This window comes from Bufo bufo, chromosome 5, assembly GCF_905171765.1.
Source record: "Bufo bufo chromosome 5, aBufBuf1.1, whole genome shotgun sequence".
Lineage (NCBI taxonomy): Eukaryota > Metazoa > Chordata > Amphibia > Anura > Bufonidae > Bufo > Bufo bufo.
The window spans coordinates 549821759-549844373 of record NC_053393.1 but is presented as its reverse complement, the minus strand read 5'-3'; the positions used below and the strand labels follow the sequence as shown (position 1 = coordinate 549844373).

Sequence of the window (22615 nt, the reverse complement as noted above, 5' to 3'; positions counted from 1 at the left end):
GTCTGAGGAATCACATTACATTTTGTAGACCCCCAGGTGTGTGTGCGTCACTTACCTGGGGAAGAGATGGCACCAGGTGTTCTCGGGGTAGAAGGCGGCCTGGTCTGAGGAATCATGCTACAACTGACGTGAGGGGCACTGACCTTTGATCAGTGCCAGTTTCTGCAGCTGTGTCACTATCCTGGCACCACTGTCTATCTTCACATCGGTGCCTCCAAACCTTCTGTACTGCAAGCACCGTCTTGCAACCCACACTGGGCATCATTTATAACCATGTGGAGCATTGTGCCTGTATGTATTCCTGTCACCTGTCTATAGTGCCCCCTAATGGTGAAACTGCACACACGTATCTATTCCAGTCACCTGCCTCTAGTGCCCCTACTGGTATAGCTGAGCTATACCAGTATGTATTCCTGTCTCTAGTGCCCCCTACTGAGGAAGCTGTGCACTCCTGTATGTATCCCTGTCTCTAGTGCCCCCTACTGGGGAAGCTGTGCACTCCTGTATGTATCCCTGTCTCTAGTGCCCCCTACTGGGGAAGCTGTGCACTCCTGTATGTATCCCTGTCTCTAGTGCCCCCTACTGGGGAAGCTGTGCACTGCAGACTGTTGCCTCAAATATGTCCTATGTAGAAAACCGCTGAAGTCTCCAGAATTGGAGGAGTAAATTGTACGAGACGCACATAATTTTTTTTTCCATCATTTATTTCATAATTTAAAATGGGATTATTTGTACTGTACACATCGGCCAATCATTAAGGTTATAAAATGCACACTGGAGATTACACGTTGCGATATTCACAGAGTCGTACACGGCTGAACTGATAGAAAGTTATTAATTGTGTAACGTTCAGATTCTAGGATTTTTACTGTAATAGCCGAATTCAGCAACATATCTTTAATACTTTAAAAGCAGCGCTGTCCCTTTAAGTACTGTATGTATCCGCCGGCGGTCAGAGGCACAATCGGGCCGCGGCTGGATCTCGCAGTGATTTACAGAAAGCTGGGGGGAGCCTACCGCGGGGTAACTGCCAGACCAGACATGCACAGCCAATCAAATTGCAGGAATCCAGGGCTGATGGTAGGTGGTAGATCTGCCTATTGTATGCTCTATAGAGGGCGCCAGCAACCCCTGGCACTCCAGCCGTTGTGAAACTACAACTCCCAGCATGTAAACTCTCTCACCCGTTGAGCAAGCTGGGAGTTTTAGTCGCACAACAGCTGGCGTGCTGGAGGCTGATGACCCATGGCATTAGTGTCTGCTCCATCTCGGACCCAGATGAACAGGGGACGCGTCCAATTGGACGTACAGGGAAAACCGAAAATCCCCAAGACTTTCGAGCTCCCCCGGGCCCCGCAGCCAGACTGGGCACTCTCTTCTCCTGATCACTAGATTCCCTCCCCGCGCGTAACCCTCGACCATCCGCTGCTCGCCCGCCTCCCGTGTACTACATAAAACAAAAACCTGCAGGGGTGACTGGAAATGGAATATTTACAGAAGATCCCTCGGCTCCACCAGGATCTGGGCAGCTCTTTGCAGCGTCTCCCGCGAGCTACACGTCGCTCCGGCATCAGATCTGCCTGGAATCCGCCAAACCTTCTCCCGTCTCAGTTTAGTGTCACAATAAGGCTCAGGGAGTGTTACTGGTGCATCAGTGGGGTCAGGGGAGTGTCGGAAAGCTACAGGATAATAATCGTGGTCTCCCAACCCGCCAGGTCATGTTCCTCAGGATTGTCCATGTCCTCGCCAGACTTTTTGGATGATTCAGATCTCCTGATCTCACAGTCTTAGGTTTTGTTCAGTGTCCACAGTGGGTCCAGCATACTGAGGGGATCGTCTCCGGATTTTCCGGCCCGGGTCAGGCCGCTCCCGTTCTGGGGCTGGAGGAAGTTCTGCTTGTTCATCTTCTGCTTCCCTCGCTGAGAGCTGTCCAGGTTGAAGGTCTCGGGGGTCAAAGAAGCCAGCAGGTTGAGAGATGAAGACAACGGTGCCGGAGAGGCAGAGGAAGGCTCAGGGGCTGGCGCTGGGTCATGACTGTTGGTAGCTTCTGCAGGGGCTTCGCTGATACCATTGGTGGTGGTCTGGTTTGGAGGGGTCTGCGGCTCAGTGACCAGTGAAGCAGTGAGATCTGGCTGGGAGGAGCTGGCGGGAAGCACCACATGTACAATCTCATTTGGCGCCTGCTCGTTCACGTCCAGGGGCGGAGGCGGCTGGTAATGGTTGGTGCCCTCTGGGCTGCCGGTACAGGGTTTAATGCTCAGCTTGGCAATGGTTGCTTGGATGGAGCTGATGGGCATATCTCCTCCAAGGACAATGTCCTGTGGGTCCTGCAGGCTGTAGATCTGGGAAGGCATAAAAAAATTCAAAACATGGAGTACAGCTGAGGGTAAGGCCCCCTGCACACGAACGTGTGCGCCCCGTGGTCCTGCTGCAGCCCGCAAAATGCACACACAGTCTGTGGGGCAGCCGCAGCAGATCGCGGACCCATTCACTTCAATGGGTCCACGATCCGGCCGTTCCGCAAAAAGATAGAACATGTCCTATCTTTTTGCGGAATGGAAGTACGGGACGAAACCCCACGGAAGCACTCCGTAGTGCTTCCGTAGGGTTCCGTTCCGTGCTTCCGTTCCGCATCTCCGGACCTATTCAAGTGAATGCAGAATTCCCACGGAACGGCGCCCGTGAATTGCGGATCCGCAATACGGCAACGGAGTGCACACGTTCGTGTGCAGTGGGTCTAAGGCTGCAGTGCAAAGCATGGGCATGGACAGAGCAGCAGCCTAAGGGGCAGCAGACAGATGTCCATCACCTCAGACAATGCAGCTAAACTGTTTTCAAGTTACTAATAGTGATACCAAAATTGAGCAATGCTGCATTGTAAAGCATGGACACAAACAGAGCATGCGATGAGACAGCAGAAAGATGTCAGATGCCAGGAGGGATACCTTGACCATTTTCCTATCCCGTGGCAATCACACAGCTTCGCGCGCCGATACTGACCTTTTGGGGGGCAGTAGACTGGGGCTTGCTGGCAGAGGGGGTGTAGAAGCCGTGTCTCTGGAGAACCTGTTCTGCGTGCTTCAGAACCGCCTTGTAGCAGAACTTCAGATGTATCTACATGGACAGAGCACAGCATTACAGAGAGACGACACTGCAGCGCTGCATGCGAGGGCACGGCCGGGTCTCCTACCTTCTCCTGCAGCATGTGCTTCCTCTGCTGCCTCATCTTCTTCACCAGTTCCGCCAGGTCCGGGATCCCGTTGCCGGCCTCCACTTCTTGTACAGCAGCATAGAGGAGGCAGAACGCTCCGGTCCGCCCCACGCCAGAACTACAGCATAGCAAACAAAGGGTCAAATCTACAAAACCACAGAGAGGTAAGTACAGGATCTTACTGGATGTTGCAGGATCTTACTGGGGGGGGGTGGTCATCCTCCCAACTATGGTCTACTTACCTGCAGTGCACAACAATGGGCATGTGCAGGGGGCGCTGGTGTAGGTAGTGCTTATGTACGTCCTGGATAAACCGCAGCAGGTTCCCTTTACTGTCAGGAAGACCCCTGCAATAAATCGGTCATTACATCCCTATCGTTCTGTGTATACAGCTCCTATGCAGAGATATGTATCCCCATAACGGACTACTAACCAGCCCAATACTTCTTCCTAACCTAGTAGATTAGTAAGAAGTAGGACCAGTCTGCAGGTATGCTGGGAGTTGTGGTCCAATGGCAGACTCTCCCATATCTGTACTTACAGCTCAGGCCAGGACATGAACTGCAGGTGGATGATGGACCGTTTCAGGCTTTGGTCCTTGTACTGCAGTGACATCACTCGCTCTACGTGCGTGTCAGCGACCTTGAGGCTGGTGAGCGTCAGCGTGATGTGCCCCTGCAGCACCGGCTGGCCGCGCTCCGTAGGGAAGTAACGCACGACTTTTTGCTAGAAGGAAAATGCAAGATGATGACGACAGGAGCAAAAATAGACAAGATCCTGCAAACATGGGCGCATTCACACAGCATGATGGCCGACACCACATGGGGCCCTCACCTTCTCTATCTCCAGGTCCGACACCAGCATCACAATCAATGACACCTTCTGCTCGTAAATCATCAGCCAGAAATCTGCGGCTGTGCCCACCAGTGGAGCCTGGGTGGCAATGATGGTCGGGCAGTACGGAGAGAGGTCTTCGATCTTACTGGCATTGATGTAGTCATCTTTCCCGGACTGTAAGATGATGCGGTTCTTGTCATAGGGCATGATGTCCTGGTGTCTGTTCTTCATGGTATAGCAGCGGGCGATGGCGATGGACAGGTTTCTGGCCTCCTTCTCTTGGGCATCTTGGAACTCTTTCCACATGGCATCCAGCTGGGTGGCTGCACCAGGCACGGGTTTGTCCAGAGCTGCCACCACCAGTCTGAAGCGATCCAGCTCAGACAGGAGGCGCATGATGTGCTCCGGCTTCTCATACGGATCGTTCTCGATCAGCTGAATGCCTTTAGGCCTGAGGCCATCTTTAGAATCCGCCTTGGTGGGTTGTAAGAGCGGCTGTCCCACCGACGTTTTGGAGCCTCCATGTTGGCTCTCGGGACTAGATGACAGCAGGTCATCCGTAGTGGAGCTCTGCCGGTGAAAGACTGGTTCGGTAGATGCTTGACTTAAAGGGGTCGTTCCAGGAGTAAGTGAAGGCGGGGGTCTCTGAGGCATCACGGTAGAGGTAGATACAGTGCATGGAAGAACTGGTGGCTTTGGAGAGGGTGATGGAGAAGGAATGGTTGGGGCTCCAGAAACAATGGCACCACCTGGCAGCTGGCTGAGTGCCGGGCTGCCAGGAGGCTGTACGTGGTGAGCAAGGGGCGGGGCCTGAGGGGCACCCATTGGCATCTGGGGCCCAGCAGGAACCGAATTTACTATACTGCTGGAGGGGTGTCTTACTGGGGGGGCAAAAGACATAGCGGATGGGACCTGGGGGGCAGATCCTGGAGGGACGTTCTGCACGCCTGGAACACCAGATGGCTGACTCATGGGCAGGGGCACAGTCTGGACTGGCTGAGGAGATGCTCTGGGTATGGGGCCTGGAAAAGTTGTGTAAAGAGATTGTTGATCCTGGTGAGCAAGAGGATACTGCTGCGGCATGAGGTGAGGAGGGGGCTGCACCGCGGGGTGCTGGGGCTGCACCGCAAACTGCTGATATGGATGTTGAGGCACCACAGGGTTTACGACAGGCATACGAGCTGGCTGTCCCTGTTGGTACACAGCGGGCAGCTGTGGTTGGAAGGGGGCTCTTGTTTGGGGGGTGAACTGATGCTGCACAGGTGCCGCATACTGCGACTGTCCAGGAAGAGGCTGTGGCGGCAGATCCATTCTAGCCTGGGGCTGCCTGGGCATATGAAACATTTGGTTAGGCTGGGCATGTGGTAAATGTGTAGGGGGCGGAATGAAATTCGGAACCGCACCTTGAGAATATGGGAACGGATGGCCCTGACCCATCACTGGGAGCCCTGGGGCCCCCATATAGCCACTCTGAGAATGGGGCATCCTGGGCGCAGTGTAACTTGAAATGGGCCCTTGAATACTGTCCACTGTGGTGGTCGCAGGACGAACGCCCTGTGTGACCTGAGGCTGCGCATTTCTTGCCAGTGATGGATGAGGGACGTTCGGGTTCATAGGGCCAGACACCACTGATGCAGATGGCGCCTGTCCTGTGCCAAAACCAACTGCAGAATTTGGCCTGAATTGATTAGCTGAGGGAGCCACCCCAGGGGCAAGCACTGGCATGTGCTGCGGCGACGTTCTCGGTGGCGGCATACCCGCAGCCATGTAGCCTGGTGCTATAGGTGCGGATGCTGGATTGGGCTGAACAGGTGGTGCCCCTGGTGAATACACAGAAGAGGTCGGTATCCGAGATGATCCGCTAACATTTGGATGCCCTCGCTGTGGAGGGACTGCTGTGCCAGAGCTGACAGGAGGAATGCTGCTATAGGAAACTGGAGGGAATGCCTGACCGGGAGCAGCACCCGCAGCCATCTGTGGCATTTGCCCGGGCAAAACATTAAATGGAGCCTGGGTGAACGGCACAGCCTGTGGGTCTGGCAAAGGGGCAGTAGCCGTTCTCCCGGCTCTGTAAGTATCTGCGCTCGGCATTCTTACGGCACCGTATGCAGAGACTGGATTCACTGGAAATGCAGCCATGGCATCTGCAGACAAGCGGTCGAAATGTGCCAGGAGGGCTTCTGGGGGTAGACTCTTCAGCTCCTCGGGGAGATCAGAGAAAAAGAGAGAGGAGAACTGCTGCATATCCGCCAGATCAGCAGCCGCTATGTTCTCAAGGTCCACGTCCGACACCTTCTTCTCCAACGACGGCTTTGGGGCTGTGGGACGAGGAGGCGGCTTCTTCTTCATTTCCCTATAAGAAAGGAGACAAACACTCAGCGCAAATACAAGAGGCCGGTACTCAGAAGACACAAAGCACAAAAGGTGCAATTACCGCTCTAGGATCTGCAGCCGGCTGGCCTGGGACGCCTCGAACGCGGCACGAGCTTTCTCCAGGAGCTTGCCCACTTTGCCTTCTAAATCTGCGTAAAAGTCCCTCCCCTCCTGGCACTTCTTCATCAGGTCCTCGTAGGCCTCGTAGGAGGAGATCAGGGTCTGCACAGTGTGGTTCCACCTGGAAGGGAGAGGAAACATGTGCAGTGCTGGACAGACCTGGGACAGGGAGGCCGCCCCCCAAAAATATAGAAATCTTAAGTCGTCGCAAGAAACCTTTGGGGTCATATATTAAGACTGGCGTTTTAAGACGCCATTCTTAAGACCCCTGTGCTGGCGCATTAGGCGCCTAAGTTATGTAGAGGCGCTGGCTTAGGTTTATCCAGATTTAGATATTTTTCTACGCCTAAGTGCAGAAAATGATAAACGAGGCGGACCGGCCCGTCCCGCTTACCTCTTTTGACAGGGAGTGAGCGGGGGGAAAAAATAATAAAAAATTGGCGTTCATCTAATAAATGACCCCCCCCGGTTTCTATTTTGCAGTATTTTAAAGTTCTCTGGATGTATCTGGCAGTGTAAAGTATGGAGGTTTAAATTAAAAAAAACATGCAGGATTTCTATTTGTTCACACGGGACAAATAAAAAACGAATTGGTAAATTCCACAATAAAGAAAGGAAATCTGCAGAAAGAGTTAACACGCTGCAGTTTTAAAATCCGTACCACATGTCAATTTACAGGCAGATATTTCTCTGCAGCGTGTGGATGAGGTCTGGTGGAACGTTGCTGCTATGGTAATATGTTGTGATCGTCCACCAGCATATCCAGACTGAGGAGGTCCACTGTCATTATCGGCCCGTAACTACCTGCTCCTTCAGTCCCGCACTGTCACTAACATGCTCTGGTCCCACGTGTTGACAGCCAGTTTGATTGGGGTGGGGGGGGTCACATGTGCTGCTGCAGCCAATGACTGGGCACAGCGGTGATGTACCCCCCCCATGCGTCACATCAAGTGGTCATGTGATGCATAGGGGACACGTCACCACTGTAGCTAGTCATTGGCTGCAGCGTCACACGTGACGCCCTCTGTCAAACTGGTTGTCGACATGTGGGACCAGAGCACGTCAGTGACAGTGTGGGAACGAAAGATCCAGAACCCAGAGGCAAGCAGGTAGGTACGGTTCCCTCTGCAGGACTGGAAGGGACCATGACAGCCACAATTAAACCCTCCATTCTTTACACTGCTGGCCACAGTCATAAGGAAAGGTGACAAAGCTTTATTTATAGAGGTGGCCTTACTTCTGCTCGCACTCCGCCAGGGTCTTCCTTATTGGTGCGTACTTGACGTTGGCTTCGGTCAGAGCCTTCAGGATGTTCTCCTGGGCGGACAAGTTCTGCTCAGTGTAAACCTTCAGCTGATCGTACTTCTTCAGCTGCTCTGCAAAGAGTTTCTGGAGGGAAGGAGGACAGGATCAGACAAGAAATAGAAAAAGAGGAGATCATCATGAACCTGGATGAAATTCTTGCATGCTCACCTTCATCTCGGAGCGGTCAGTGGTGACCAGCGAGGTGGTGATATCATCCTTCTGGATAGTGTCTCGCAGCTGCTGCTCCAGTGACAGACGCTGCTGTCTCATCTCCTGCACCTTACCCAGGATCCGCTTCAGGTTCTGCAGCACGGACTTGTCATCTGGAAGAAAACAGCAGGTCATGGAATCAATTCCCCCTCAGAGTTACAACCTGGATTATAGGACAGTTCTGCTGGTTATGGAAACAGTCAGCAAGTTGTGGTTATACATCTCAGGATCAGTACAGGATAAGTAATGTATGTACACAGTGACTGCACCAGCAGAATAGAGAGTGCAGCTCTGGAGTATAATACAGGATGTAACTCAGGATCAGTACAGGATAAGTAATGTATGTGCACAGTGACTGCACCGGCAGAATAGTGAGTGCAGCTCTGGAGTATAATACAGGATGTAACTCAGGATCAGTACAGGATAAGTAATGTATGTACACAGTCACTGCACCAGCAGAATAGTGAGTGCAGCTCTGGAGTATAATACAGGATGTAACTCAGGATCAGTACAGGATAAGTAATGTATGTACACAGTCACTGCACCAGCAGAATAGTGAATGCAGCTCTGGGGTGTAATACAGGATCAGTACAGGATGCATCCCATATATAAACTGTAGAATAGACATATGTTTGAGGTTTATTAACTGAAATCACTATGCCTTTGGTCACAATTCCCATGTAAAGCACTGCTCACCCTCAGTCAGAGTCGGTGCAGGCAGTGCTTGCTGGAGCTGGTCCAGGGGTCCGTTCAGGAGGCGCAGGTTGCTAATATGCAGGTTCATGGCTTTGTGCAGCTCGGTGTTGGTGAAGCTCGCCTTCTCATGCACCTCCATGTATTTTGTCCACTCTTTGCCAACTTCCATCACTGCAGGGGCGGAGGTCGGAGGTACATTTGCCTTCCCTACCTCGTCTTGCAATTTTTTTTCCTCCTTTTCCTCTTCATCAAGAATGTCCTTAATGTCCTTCAGAGACGCCTCCACATCGGTGAACACTCCAGAGAGCGCTGGAACAAGACAAGAACATTCATTAGGCACACGGACTGTGTCACAGGATGGGGACGGACTGCAGGACAGGGGAAGGCAATCCACTGATTTCAGGCCAAGAAGAGGTATTCTTCTTCAATGGGATGAATCATATCTGTAGAAACCTCCCGGGTCCCCCGAGGCAATGTGCAAATATCAGCAGTAAGCAGCACGCAGGTAAGTCCCGCTCACCCTGCATAGACTGGACTAGGCTCTTGACTGTATCCGGCCGAACGCTCAGTGCTGCACACTTCTCCATCAAGGATGGTGGGATGTGGCTGTACATGTCCAGGTTATCCACGGTGTCTGGATCAAGCTGCAGGGAGTCCGTGAACTGACTGGAACACACACACGAGAGGCATCACTCTGCTGTAAAAGGGTTTTCTAACACAGAGCCTCACAATTCTGATGGCTATTATCGGAAACAGTCAACAAACTTGTGGACAGAACCCCCCCTTAAAATATGAGCGACTGTAAGGCAGGGAGAGCGGTCAGCTCCTCCGACATCAGATGACTGTACAGCGCCTGGTGACAGTTCCCAGAAAACAAATGCCATAAGAAGTTCTGTGCAGACACTGAACAAGCAGCGAATGCAGGAAGACTTCAGCTCTGAGAGTGCAGCACTGCAGTATAATGCAGGATGCGACTCAGGATTACTAATATTTCGGAAGTCGTTTCCAAAGCCGAGGTTATAATCTGAAGAATGACGTGAACTTACTCAAGGATTTCATTCTTTGCATCTATTTTGGCCATGACTTCACGCAGGAGTTTCGCCTTTTCTTCGCTGGAAAAAAAAAAAAAAAAAAGCAGCAGGTCACGAAGCCTCCCTGACTATGCTCATTGAGGTCTTAGCTCATATAGAAGATGGAGGGAAGAATGATCACACCGTCCTCCGAGCGGCAGAGGTGGTCCGGGCTCCAGCTGCCAATGGCGAGCGAAGACGCTGCACGTTCCTGTCACCTACCTGTAGAGGGAGGACGCCTCATGTGCAGCCATTGGGACCAGCTTAGAAAAAATATCTGGTCCAGTCACGGCAGGATCAGTGGGGTTCACCGGCAGAGCCTTTACTAAAGGAGCTCCTAGAAGACACAAGAGATACGTGATCACAGCTGGGAGAAGAATCCTTCAGCCTCACTGCTGATCACACCTCAGTCATGGATATCAGGGCTTGCGCACAGTTTGGGGGGTGGGGGGGGGGGGGGGGGGGGGGCACTTACCTTTCACAGCCTGCAGGGTGTCCAGCGCCGGCACAGACTCATGGTAGATGAAGTCATTATCCTTCTTAGCAGAATTAAACCTAAAAAAGAGAAAACAAGCCATGACAAGCAATTCTGGAAAACACAGCAAGCAGAGGAAAGGATTGGAAATAAAAGCTACAGTAAAATTGTAGCCCCACAAAAGAAAGATATCAAATGGTCCTTTGCAGATTGCCACTTACTTGCCGCCAATGACATCCATAGTGAAGTGGAGGGCGTCCTGCACCGTGGAGGGCTGACCCTGCAAGAAAACCGGAACAGTAGATGCAGAGAGTATAATCACCAGTGTAATGGGGGCGACCTGTAGTATAGACGGTTCATGACTTATGTTACAGCAGGTATACAGGAGAGGATGACACCTTACCTTGGATTGTTTGATCGCCTCGTTTAGTTTGTCTAAAGAGCTCTGTAAATAGGCAACCTGTAAAGATGGAAGCAGTGAGGAGAGTCGCGCACACAGACAATCCACAGCTCAAAGACACCTATGACTACAGGAAAGTTATACAATATGTCTACTCACCAGGTCACATCATACATAGAATTCATCTTCAATAACAGTACATATAACTACATAACTCCAGAGCTGCACTCACTATTCTGCTGGTGCAGTCACTGTGCACATACATTACTTATCCTGTACTGATCCTCAGTTACATCCTGTATTATACTGCAGAGCTGCACTCACTATTCTGCTGGTGCAGTCACTGTGTACATACATTACTTATCCTGTACTGATCCTGAGTTACATCCTGTATTATACTCCAGAGCTGCACTCACTATTCTGCCGGTGCAGTCACTGTGTACATACATTACTTATCCTGTACTGATCCTGAGTTACATCCTGTATTATACTCCAGAGCTGCACTCACTATTCTGCTGGTGCAGTCACTCTGTACATACATTACTTATCCTGTACTAATCCTGAGTTACATCCTGTATTATACTTCAGAGCTGCACTCACTATTCTGCTGGTGCAGTCACTGTGTACATACATTACTTATCCTGTACTGATCCTGAGTTACATCCTGTATTATACCCCAGAGCTGCACTCACTATTCTGCTGGTGCAATCACTGTGTACATATATACATAACGTGTGTAATGTTTTGTTTCTGCAGATTAGATCTATACATAAAGCGATCACTTGCTGATCAGAGGTGAAGATCCGCTTTATGGTCTGTAATCCACCATGGCACCTTCTGTGCTGCTCAGAGCCACAGTGATCCCCTGGGATGTGCACTTACCTGCTCGCCATATTTCTGCTGTTCTTCTGCCTGCCTCCCCATGTGCAGCTGTGAAGAGACACAAAGAATTCCACCTTCATCACTTCTAGAGATCACAGAGACCGTAATGACCAATACATTGTAACACAGTATCCTGAGAGATGGGCGCTGCCGAGGGGCCTTGCTCACAGATGGTTACCTAAACTGCATACATAGTAACAAATCCTCAGCTGTGAAAAAGTTTGAGGTCAGAAAGGGTTTTTAGCCGGACAACAGTGAGGAACTGAAATTAAGTCTATAGAATGAGTCTCCTGGGGGCACCCGCTGTACCACCCGAGTAGGCAGTAAAAAAAAAAAAAAAAAACTCACATGGGCGATGGCTGCAAAGTAGTAAATCTTCATCTGCACCAACTTCTTCCAGTCCTTCTGGATCTTCCCTAAAAGCGAGGCGGTCTCTGAATTCTCCAGGGCACGGCAGGCCTCCTTGTAGTAATCCACCACCTGGTGCGAGATACAATGGAAATAAGGAGGGAGCGGGCGCAGGGCACGGAGAGCTGGCAGAGGGCGCAAGGCACGGAGAGCTGGCAGAGGGCGCAAGGCACGGAGAGCTGGCAGAGGGCGCAAGGCACGGAGAGCTGGCAGAGGGCGCAAGGCACGGAGAGCTGGCAGAGGGCGCAAGGCACGGAGAGCTGGCAGAGGGCGCAAGGCACGGAGAGCTGGCAGAGGGCGCAAGGCACGGAGAGCTGGCAGAGGGCGCAAGGCACGGAGAGCTGGCAGAGGGCGCAAGGCACGGAGAGCTGGCAGCGGGGGCAGGGCCTCTGCGGCGTCTCACCTGAGCACTGATCCTTGCCACCAGGAAACTCTTCCTGTTATCCAGCATGGACTTCTCGAGCAGACACTCCTGGGCCTGACCCTGAGGGAGAGAACGGCGCAGTCAGGCAAGTGGCATCTCTGAATACTTCTCTATAACTTCTGATAATGGAGAAGATCTCACGATCCGGCACCTGATGCCCGATTAACCCCTTAACAACCAGGCCTGTTTGGTCCTTAGGGTCCGGGCCAAGTGGTGCAGAAATTCCACAGGAGTTACTTGTGGATTGTGACGTGGGTAGATGAGGTGCTCTGTTTATGGGAAGAGCAGCCAAAGAGTGTCTCTGTCTGGAGGACCCACCCTGTCCTGCATTGCCACAGACAACCCCTTGACATGAATGCACACTGCGCAATACTTCCTTTCCCCTGTGGAGGCGCTGCAGGGAAACTGAGCAGAGGGTGTGATCTACTTATTGTCAGACCCTTCTAACAAGCAGGGATTGTCTAGCATAGAAAGCCTCAGCAGCCATAACCCATAGTCCCTGGTCACATCACTGGGAAACCCTGTGAGCTAACAGAAGCGGGGAGGCCCCACCCATCGCATGCCGCTCTCACCAGCATTAAGTTTATGTTGAGGTTCAGGATCTGGTGACTCATGTCCACACTGTAAGAATGAGTGAAGTGATCCCTGAGGTAGGAGAAGGCTCCGGCCGCGCACTGGAAGTGAGTGCACGAGATCTTCATCCCCTGCAAGAGACATGAGCAGGTCACAGACACAAGAGAGGTGGAGCAATGGCCGACAGGAGGCACAGAGGAGGAGGAGGAGTGAGGGGTAATCACTGACAGGGGGCACAGGAGGAGGAGGAGTGAGGGGTAATCACTGACAGGGGGCACAGGAGGAGGAGGAGGAGTGAGGGGTAATCACTGACAGGGGGCACAGGAGGAGGAGGAGGAGTGAGGGGTAATCACTGACAGGGGGCACAGAGGAGGAGTGAGGGGTAATCACTGACAGGGGGCACAGAGGAGGAGGAGTGAGGGGTAATCACTGACAGGGGGCACAGGAGGAGGAGGAGTGAGGGGTAATCACTGACAGGGGGCACAGGAGGAGGAGGAGGAGGAGTGAGGGGTAATCACTGACAGGGGGCACAGGAGGAGTGAGGGGTAATCACTGACAGGGGGCACAGGAGGAGGAGGAGTGAGGGGTAATCACTGACAGGGGGCACAGGAGGAGGAGGAGTGAGGGGTAATCACTGACAGGGGGCACAGGAGGAGGAGGAGGAGTAATCACTGACAGGGGGCACAGGAGGAGGAGTGAGGGGTAATCACTGACAGGGGGCAAAGGAGGAGGAGGAGTGAGGGGTAATCACTGACAGGGGGCAAAGGAGGAGGAGGAGGAGGAGGAGGAGAGAGGGGTAATCACTGACAGGGGGCACAGGAGGAGGAGTGAGGGGTAATCACTGACAGGGGGCACAGAGGACGAGGAGTGAGGGGTAATCACTGACAGGGGGCACAGAGGACGAGGAGTGAGGGGTAATCACTGACAGGGGGCACAGAGGACGAGGAGTGAGGGGTAATCACTGACAGGGGGCACAGAGGACGAGGAGTGAGGGGTAATCACTGACAGGGGGCACAGAGGAGGAGGAGTGAGGGGTAATCACTGACAGGGGGCACAGAGGAGGAGGAGTGAGGGGTAATCACTGACAGGGGGCACAGAGGAGGAGGAGTGAGGGGTAATCACTGACAGGGGGCACAGAGGAGGAGGAGGGAGGGGTAATCACTGACAGGGGGCACAGAGGAGGAGGAGTGAGGGGTAATCACTGACAGGGGGCACAGGAGGAGGAGTGAGGGGTAATCACTGACAGGGGGCACAGGAGGAGGAGTGAGGGGTAATCACTGACAGGGGGCACAGAGGAGGAGGAGTGAGGGGTAATCACTGACAGGGGGCACAGGAGGAGGAGGAGTGAGGGGTAATCACTGACAGGGGGCACAGAGGAGGAGGAGTGAGGGGTAATCACTGACAGGGGGGACAGAGGAGGAGTGAGGGGTAATCACTGACAGGGGGCACAGAGGAGGAGGAGTGAGGTGTACTCAATGATGGGAGGCACAGAAAAGTAAAGGATACTAATAGAGCGCCCCCTTCAGTTCTGGGGGAACCTCTCATCCTGATGTCACTCACCTCCTCAGAGACTCGCTTGTCCATAGCGCCCAGCATGGAGTGTAGCGCCCCTGCAAGACATGATCAGAGAACACACATGTATACAAGACGACTGCGCCCTCCCCGTATCAGACAGCTCCTGGGAAGCTGCGCCCTCCCCGTATCAGACAGCTCCTGGGACGCTGCGCCCTCCCCGGATCAGACAGCTCCTGGGACGCTGCGCCCTCCCCGGATCAGACAGCTCCTGGGACGCTGCGCCCTCCCCGGATCAGACAGCTCCTGGGACGCTGCGCCCTCCCCGGATCAGACAGCTCCTGGGACGCTGCGCCCTCCCCGGATCAGACAGCTCCTGGGACGCTGCGCCCTCCCCGGATCAGACAGCTCCTGGGACGCTGCGCCCTCCCCGGATCAGACAGCTCCTGGGACGCTGCGCCCTCCCCGGATCAGACAGCTCCTGGGACGCTGCGCCCTCCCCGGATCAGACAGCTCCTGGGACGCTGCGCCCTCCCCGGATCAGACAGCTCCTGGGACGCTGCGCCCTCCCCGGATCAGACAGCTCCTGGGACGCTGCGCCCTCCCCGGATCAGACAGCTCCTGGGACGCTGCGCCCTCCCCGTATCAGACAGCTCCTGGGACGCTGCGCCCTCCCCGTATCAGACAGCTCCTGGGACGCTGCGCCCTCCCCGTATCAGACAGCTCCTGGGACGCTGCGCCCTCCCCGTATCAGACAGCTCCTGGGACGCTGCGCCCTCCCCGTATCAGACAGCTCCTGGGACGCTGCGCCCTCCCCGTATCAGACAGCTCCCGGGACGCTGCGCCCTCCCCGGATCAGACAGCTCCCGGGACGCTGCGCCCTCCCCGGATCAGACAGCTCCCGGGACGCTGCGCCCTCCCCGGATCAGACAGCTCCCGGGACGCTGCGCCCTCCCCGGATCAGACAGCTCCCGGGACGCTGCGCCCTCCCCGGATCAGACAGCTCCCGGGACGCTGCGCCCTCCCCGGATCAGACAGCTCCTGGGACGCTGCGCCCTCCCCGGATCAGACAGCTCCTGGGACGCTGCGCCCTCCCCGGATCAGACAGCTCCTGGGACGCTGCGCCCTCCCCGTATCAGACAGCTCCTGGGACGCTGCGCCCTCCCCGGATCAGACAGCTCCTGGGACGCTGCGCCCTCCCCGTATCAGACAGCTCCTGGGACGCTGCGCCCTCCCCGTATCAGACAGCTCCTGGGACGCTGCGCCCTCCCCGTATCAGACAGCTCCTGGGACGCTGCGCCCTCCCCGTATCAGACAGCTCCTGGGACGCTGCGCCCTCCATGACCTACCTAGATTGTACAGGACACAGGCCTGCTCGTACTTGATGTCGGCGTGCGTCACAGACTTCCCTGAGAAAATCTCCGTCCTGAGGAGGAAAACTACAAGTCACCTACAAACTGTATGTGCGAGAGCAGCGCATGAGTCTGCAGCGGGTCCTGAGAACCGCCACCGACCGCACACCGCTGGGGCACAGATTACTTCACACACATTGGGTCCTTTATTCCCATGTCTGATGTACATAAAGCTTCTTCATTATATCTCCGCTTGCCGTCAGGGAACGGGAACTGCTTCTGATAATTCATTACAAGGTATCAGAGCTACAAATATGGCCGTCCTGGAGCCCACTGTAACACACCAGGTCAGGGGGCGGTGGTGGGTTCTGTCTCTGAATGTAAGCAGCACTGTCCTGATTCACTGACAGAAAGCAGAGATATTGCAAGTTCTCTAAGGGTCCCCTTGGTCTCAGTCACTCACCATGTGATGGGAACAGCCGCCTCTTGCTCGACCCCCATGGGGATGCGACTCTGCAGGTAATGGAGCTGACCAAAGTACTTGCGCAAGACGCTGCATCCTTCGAAGTCTCGGGGGACGTTCACTGCGCTCTGCGGGGGAGGGGACGGACATTAACAAAACACGTACAGGCTGCACCGACATATTCTGCAAGGGAGGGGCAGCACAGAGGACGGGGGTCCACAGCCTGTATCTGCATGGAGAACGTACAGGACGCTGCACTCTTCCCCAGTAATACACCCCCCGCCACAGGAAACAAGACCACTGACGCGCTTCAGGCCACCAGAGCCATGACCAGCACGTGGCAACGACGGAGGCACCAGCCCCACCTGCAAACGTCACCGTACCGACAATTAACCCGTTCCTGACCATGTATTTCCGGGCAGCGGGCACTCTGCTCTATAGACAGCTCTGAACAAGCGCTGTGTACAGGGATCAGGACCGATCCAGCAGTCATGTGATCGCGGGGGGCCGGGAGTCACAGATTATCTCCGCAGTGAGGCTGTATCCCCCCTGTAACTGCGGCTAATATGTCAGCCACAGGAGAAAACAGAAAAAAAAATAAAAAAAATGTTATGTTAAATGTCCCCCAGAGATCGTGTACGATCTTACCGGGGGGCGACACAACGTGTAAAAGAAGAGAAACATAAAGGCAAAATAAAAAATAGAAAAATAAGAAAAAACGCCACCGCACAACGCAGCTTCAGGCCCCTCCCCCACTTATCTAAACCACACATCCCATATCTCAAAACAACTCTTATGACATATTACATAATGTAAAAAATATATATTTTAGTTGCGCGCTGTGCTATTAACAAAAAACGGAAAAAATAAAATCTTTTATTTACATTTTCCTGGTTATCTGAAATAAAAAACAAACAAACAAAAAAAAAAGATATAAAAATAAAGCCCCGTATATGACCGGGGAATGGCTCAAAATTATTTACATAAACGAAAAATGAATGCGCCCGGTCAGGAAGTGGTTAAAGGGAGTCGGTCATCAGATATCTTCTGGATATAAACCCATCTGCCCGGTGCCGCACAGGGCCAGGGGCGAGTTCAGCTTCACAGCCTGGCCCTGTCAGTCAAAGTAGTGTGGGTGTGGCCAGGAAGAGAATGGGCGGAGCCTCTGGGTGCAACAGCAACACCCTTATTGCACCCAGAAGCTGATTTCTCCACATTGGGGGCACCGATGAGGAGGGGACGGGCAGCATTAGACTGCGGAGCCGGCGCACATCACCCACGGCAGATGGATTTGTATTCTGGTGACATTCCCTTTAAAGGGGTTTTCCAGCGGGTGATAACCCCCTGAGCGATGCCCCGCGGCTCCTGTTCTGACACTGCCCAGGTCCCACCTCGACAGGAAATGACGCCTTGATTTAACCCACCCTGTGCCGCTCCCACCAGTCTTCACTCCTACGAGCTCCTGGGGATGAGGATGATGGGAGTGATACCCCCCGTGTGCAGCCCCCGTTACCTGTCTTAGTTGTTCCAGCTTCTTCAGCTCCTCGTTGTAATTTTCAGGGTTTTCACCGTAATTCTTCAAGACAAACTGGAACGAAAAGAAGACATGTCAGGGCGGGGAGAGTGACGCTCTAATATACTGTGCGTTACAACTCATTTTCCATACCTCCGCTATCTGTCAGTGAATGGTAACACTTCTGTTTACATCCACAAATTCTCAGCTGCATTGGATACTATTAAGGTTCTTTCCATTCACTGACAGCAAGGAGAGATTATGACATTGGGGAAGAATTTAAGTCCTGTGTAAACTATGGAAACGCCCTTTAAGTAACGGGTCCACACAGTGATCGGCGCGGGTCCCAGCTTCCCTACGCTGTAGAATGGATGATAAAATGGCAGCCGTCGGAGATCTCACCCAGCTTTCCCAGAAACTGATAAGACCTGATAAAACAGGCGCCTCCAGACGAGCACTGCTCCTTTAAGAGTCACATGACTGATGCTATATCTAAGTGGCCCCTACACCATCGGCGGGGGGGGGGGGGGGCTGGGCGCCAGGCCGAGGAGCCGCCCGGGAGTTACTACTCACTGCTCCTCCGCGGCCGAGGACGGCGAGCGGGAAAGGAAGGTTCTGCTGACGGCCTCTGTATACAGGTGGGGGACAGTCACCAAACGGTTAATTATCAACAGGAAACAATATCTATTAGGTAACAATTCCTCATCAAGGCCTCTGCTTGCTGGTAGTGAATGAACATTCTGCTTTACATCAAGAGACTGAAAACCACCACACGTCTCACAGCAGAGGGTTTGTTACATTTGTGTCTGGACGTCCCCTGCGATACAAATGGCCTAAACTCCAGACCGTACGCTACAACAACCTATCCACAGGACGGGGAGAAGTGTCTGACGGCGGGCGTCTGTGGATGTCAGGGCATGCTGGGAGTTGTAGTTTAGGAACCAATGACATAGACAATAACCACTGAGCAATCAGAATATACGGGGACTCCAGACCAGTACTGCACCAGTGCGGATCACACAGCGGCCCCACCGCCGTCCTCCGACAACTGCTGTCCCGTCCCTACCCAGATTCCTCAACAACTACTGTCACCGCTGCCCCCCAGACTCGCCGACAACCACTGCCCCCCAGGCTCGCCGACAACCGCTGCCCCCCAGACTCGTCGACAACCGCTGCCCCCCAGACTCGTCGACAACCGCTGTCCCCCAGACCCTCCGACAACCGCTGTCCCCCAGACCCTCCGACAACCGCTGTCCCCCAGACCCTCCGACAACCGCTGTCCCCCAGACCCTCCGACAACCGCTGTCCCCCAGACCCTCCGACAACCGCTGTCCCCCAGACCCTCCGACAACCGCTGTCCCCCAGACCCTCCGACAACCGCTGTCCCCCAGGCCCTCCGACAACCGCTGCCCCCCAGACTCTCCGACAACCGCTGTCCCCCAGGCCCTCCGACAACCGCTGTCCCCCAGACTCTCCGACAACCGCTGTCCCCCAGACTCTCCGACAACCGCTGTCCCCCAGACTCTCCGACTCCCCGCATTAGGAGCCCCGTCCTCCGCCAGTCCCCGCAGCCTCTCCACCATCCGTCCAACACCTCTCACCTGTTTTACAGCCAGGTTGAAGCCGAACTCCGCGGCCTCTTTGAGGTCCAGCCATATCATGGGCATACGGGGCACGGCCTCCATTCTGCGGGCTCCGAGGGCCGGGAGCTGCGTCACCCGCACCGACACAGAGCCCGGAAACCCGCGATCACCTCCCCGTCACCCGCACGGCACGCCGGGAAGTGTAGTCCTGAGCCTCCTGCTCCGCGATGACTTCAGCGGCCGCTCCCGGCTGTCAGCTGCTGGTCACGTGCCCCGCACGGCCTGCCGGGAAATAGAGAACTGGCGGGGCAAATGGGCAATCGATTACAGCTCATGACGTAATGTCTCAGGACTGTGTGAGCCGAGAGGGGCCCTCAGAACGTGGCCCTAATGTTACACAGGCAACACCTGTCCGCCTCCAGACCTCACACTGAGGGCAGCTAATCACAGGGCAGCTTTTATTTTCTATTGTGCTTTTAAAAAATGAATATTGCTGTGTGATTGGTTGTAAAGGCTTCTTGTAGAAAGTTTTATCATTGTAATCCAGTTATATGGTAATGGAATATTACATTACTTCTCCTGTACTGATCCTGAGTTACACCCTGTATTATACTCCAGAGCTGCACTCACTATTCTGTTGGTGCAGTCACTGTGTACATACATTACTTATCCTGTACTGATCCTGAGTTACATCCTGTATTATACTCCAGAGCTGCACTCACTATTCTGCTGGTGCAGTCACTGTGTACATACATTACTTATCCTGTACTGATCCTGAGTTACATCCTGTATTATACTCCAGAGCTGCACTCACTATTCTGCTGGTGCAGTCACTGTGTACATACATTACTTATCCTGTACTGATCCTCAGTTACATCCTGTATTATACTCCAGAGCTGCATTTACTATTCTGCTGGTGCAGTCACTGTGTACACACATTACTTATCCTGTACTGATCCTGAGTTACATCCTGTATTATACTCCAGAGCTGCGCTCACTATTCTGCTGGTGCAGTCACTGTGTACATACATTACTTATCCTGTACTGATCCTGAGTTACATCCTGTACTATACTTCAGAGCGGCATTCACTATTCTGCTGGTGCAGTCACTGTGTACATACATTACTTATCCTGTACTGATCCTGAGTTACATCCTGTATTATACTCCAGAGCTGCACTCACTATTCTGCTGGTGCAGTCACTGTGTACATACATTACTTATCCTGTACTGATCCTGAGTTACATCCTGTATTATACTCCAGAGCTGCACTCACTATTCTGCTGGTGGAGTCACTGTGTACATACATTACTTATCCTATACTGATCCTGAGTTACATCCTGTATTATACTCCAGAGCTGCACTCACTATTCTGCTGGTGCAGTCACTGTGTACACACATTACTTATCCTGTACTGATCCTGAGTTACATCCTGTACTATACTTCAGAGCTGCACTCACTATTCTGCTGGTGGAGTCACTGTGTACATACATTACTTATCCTGTACTGATCCTGAGTTACATCCTGTATTATACTCCAGAGCCGCACTCACTATTCTGCTGGTGCAGTCACTGTGTACATACATTACTTATCCTGTACTGATCCTGAGTTACATCCTGTATTATACTCCAGAGCCGCACTCACTATTCTGCTGGTGCAGTCACTGTGTACACACATTACTTATCCTGTACTGATCCTGAGTTACATCCTGTATTATACTCCAGAGCCGCACTCACTATTCTGCTGGTGCAGTCACTGTGTACACACATTACTTATCCTGTACTGATCCTGAGTTACATCCTGTATTATACTCCAGAGCTGCACTCACTATTCTGCTGGTGCAGTCACTGTGTACATACATTACTTATCCTGTACTGATCCTGAGTTACATCCTGTATTATACTCCAGAGCTGCACTCACTATTCTGCTGGTGCAGTCACTGTGTACATACATTACTTATCCTGTACTGATCCTGAGTTACATCCTGTATTATACTCCAGAGCTGCACTCACTATTCTGCTGGTGCAGTCACTGTGTACATACATTACTTATCCTGTACTGATCCCAAGTTACATCCTGTATTATACTCCAGAGCTGCACTCACTATTCTGCTGGTGCGGTCACTATGTACATACATTACTTATCCTGTACTGATCCTGAGTTACATCCTATATTATACTCCAGAGCTGCAATCACTATTCTGCTGGTGCGGTCACTATGTACATACATTACTTATCCTGTACTGATCCTGAGTTACATCCTGTATTATACTCCAGAGATGCACTCACTATTCTGCTGGTGCAGTCACTGTGCACATACATTACTTATCCTGTACTGATCCCAAGTTACATCCTATATTATACTCCAGAGCTGCACTCACTATTCTGCTGGTGCAGTCACTGTGTACATACATTACTTATCCTGTACTGATCCTGAGTTACATCCTATATTATACTCCAGAGCTGCACTCACTATTCTGCTGGTGCAGTCACTGTGTACATACATTACTTATACTGTACTGATCCTGAGTTACATCCTGTATTATACTCCAGAGCTGCACTCACTATTCTGCTGGTGCAGTCACTGTGCACATACATTACTTATCCTGTACTGATCCTGAGTTTTACAGCAAGACACGGAGGCGAGTATTGCTTTCTCCTTCTTTACTGACCACCAATAGCAGCAAAGAGAAAATTTACATTCAACGAACCATAGCAACCAAGGTCCCTCCCCAATGGCCCCTATAATCGGCCGCTCTTCCTCTGTAACTCCCTCTTTCTTTGCTCTTTCTTTGCTGCTGCCACCAAGTTAAGTACACCTTCTTATTCTGCTGTTGTCACTGATGTTTTGGTGTCTATTGCGCGCTGTGTACCCCAGGGTGACTAACCCTGCTTGCTTGCAGCGCTCCCTTTTGTTTTGTTTGCCTGCCTCTTGCTGGGGCGGGTGGTTTTGTCCCCTGCGCTTATTCCCGCGCTTGGTTGCATCCGCTTGCGTTTCCCTGCGGCTCACCCCCTTTCTACCCTTATTCCCTTATCTCAGGGAGTGTTCGCTTCCCTGGCCGCTTCATTTGGGCTTATTTGGACTTACCAGAGCGTTAGTGCGCTTCCCGGAGGTTTGGGGGCGGGTCCTCCGTCTCTGCTTTTCGGCCGCACCATTCCTGGCGCTTCTGGATCCGAGGGGCCGCGAGATCTCGGCGGCCATCTTGGTTTT

General features: G+C 52.9%; 1 protein-coding gene across 1 annotated transcript; it reads right to left on the bottom strand.

The window, feature by feature from the left end:
- Positions 1-695: 695 nt before the first annotated feature.
- Positions 696-19660, bottom strand: PTPN23 (protein tyrosine phosphatase non-receptor type 23). Its single transcript, XM_040431441.1, has 25 exons — positions 19426-19660; positions 17825-17899; positions 16312-16439; positions 15846-15922; positions 14545-14594; positions 12984-13115; positions 12391-12471; positions 11928-12059; positions 11580-11627; positions 10701-10757; positions 10519-10577; positions 10298-10377; positions 10045-10159; positions 9799-9864; positions 9273-9418; positions 8753-9061; positions 8015-8169; positions 7779-7930; positions 6483-6662; positions 4046-6401; positions 3753-3937; positions 3454-3558; positions 3191-3329; positions 3001-3114; positions 696-2342 (listed from the first exon to the last, which is right to left on the bottom strand). The coding sequence occupies exons 1-25, from the start codon at positions 19507-19509 to the stop codon at positions 1788-1790; spliced, it is 5580 nt and encodes a 1859-aa protein (XP_040287375.1). The 5' UTR covers positions 19510-19660; the 3' UTR covers positions 696-1787.
- Between the last annotated feature and the right edge of the window lie 2955 nt (positions 19661-22615).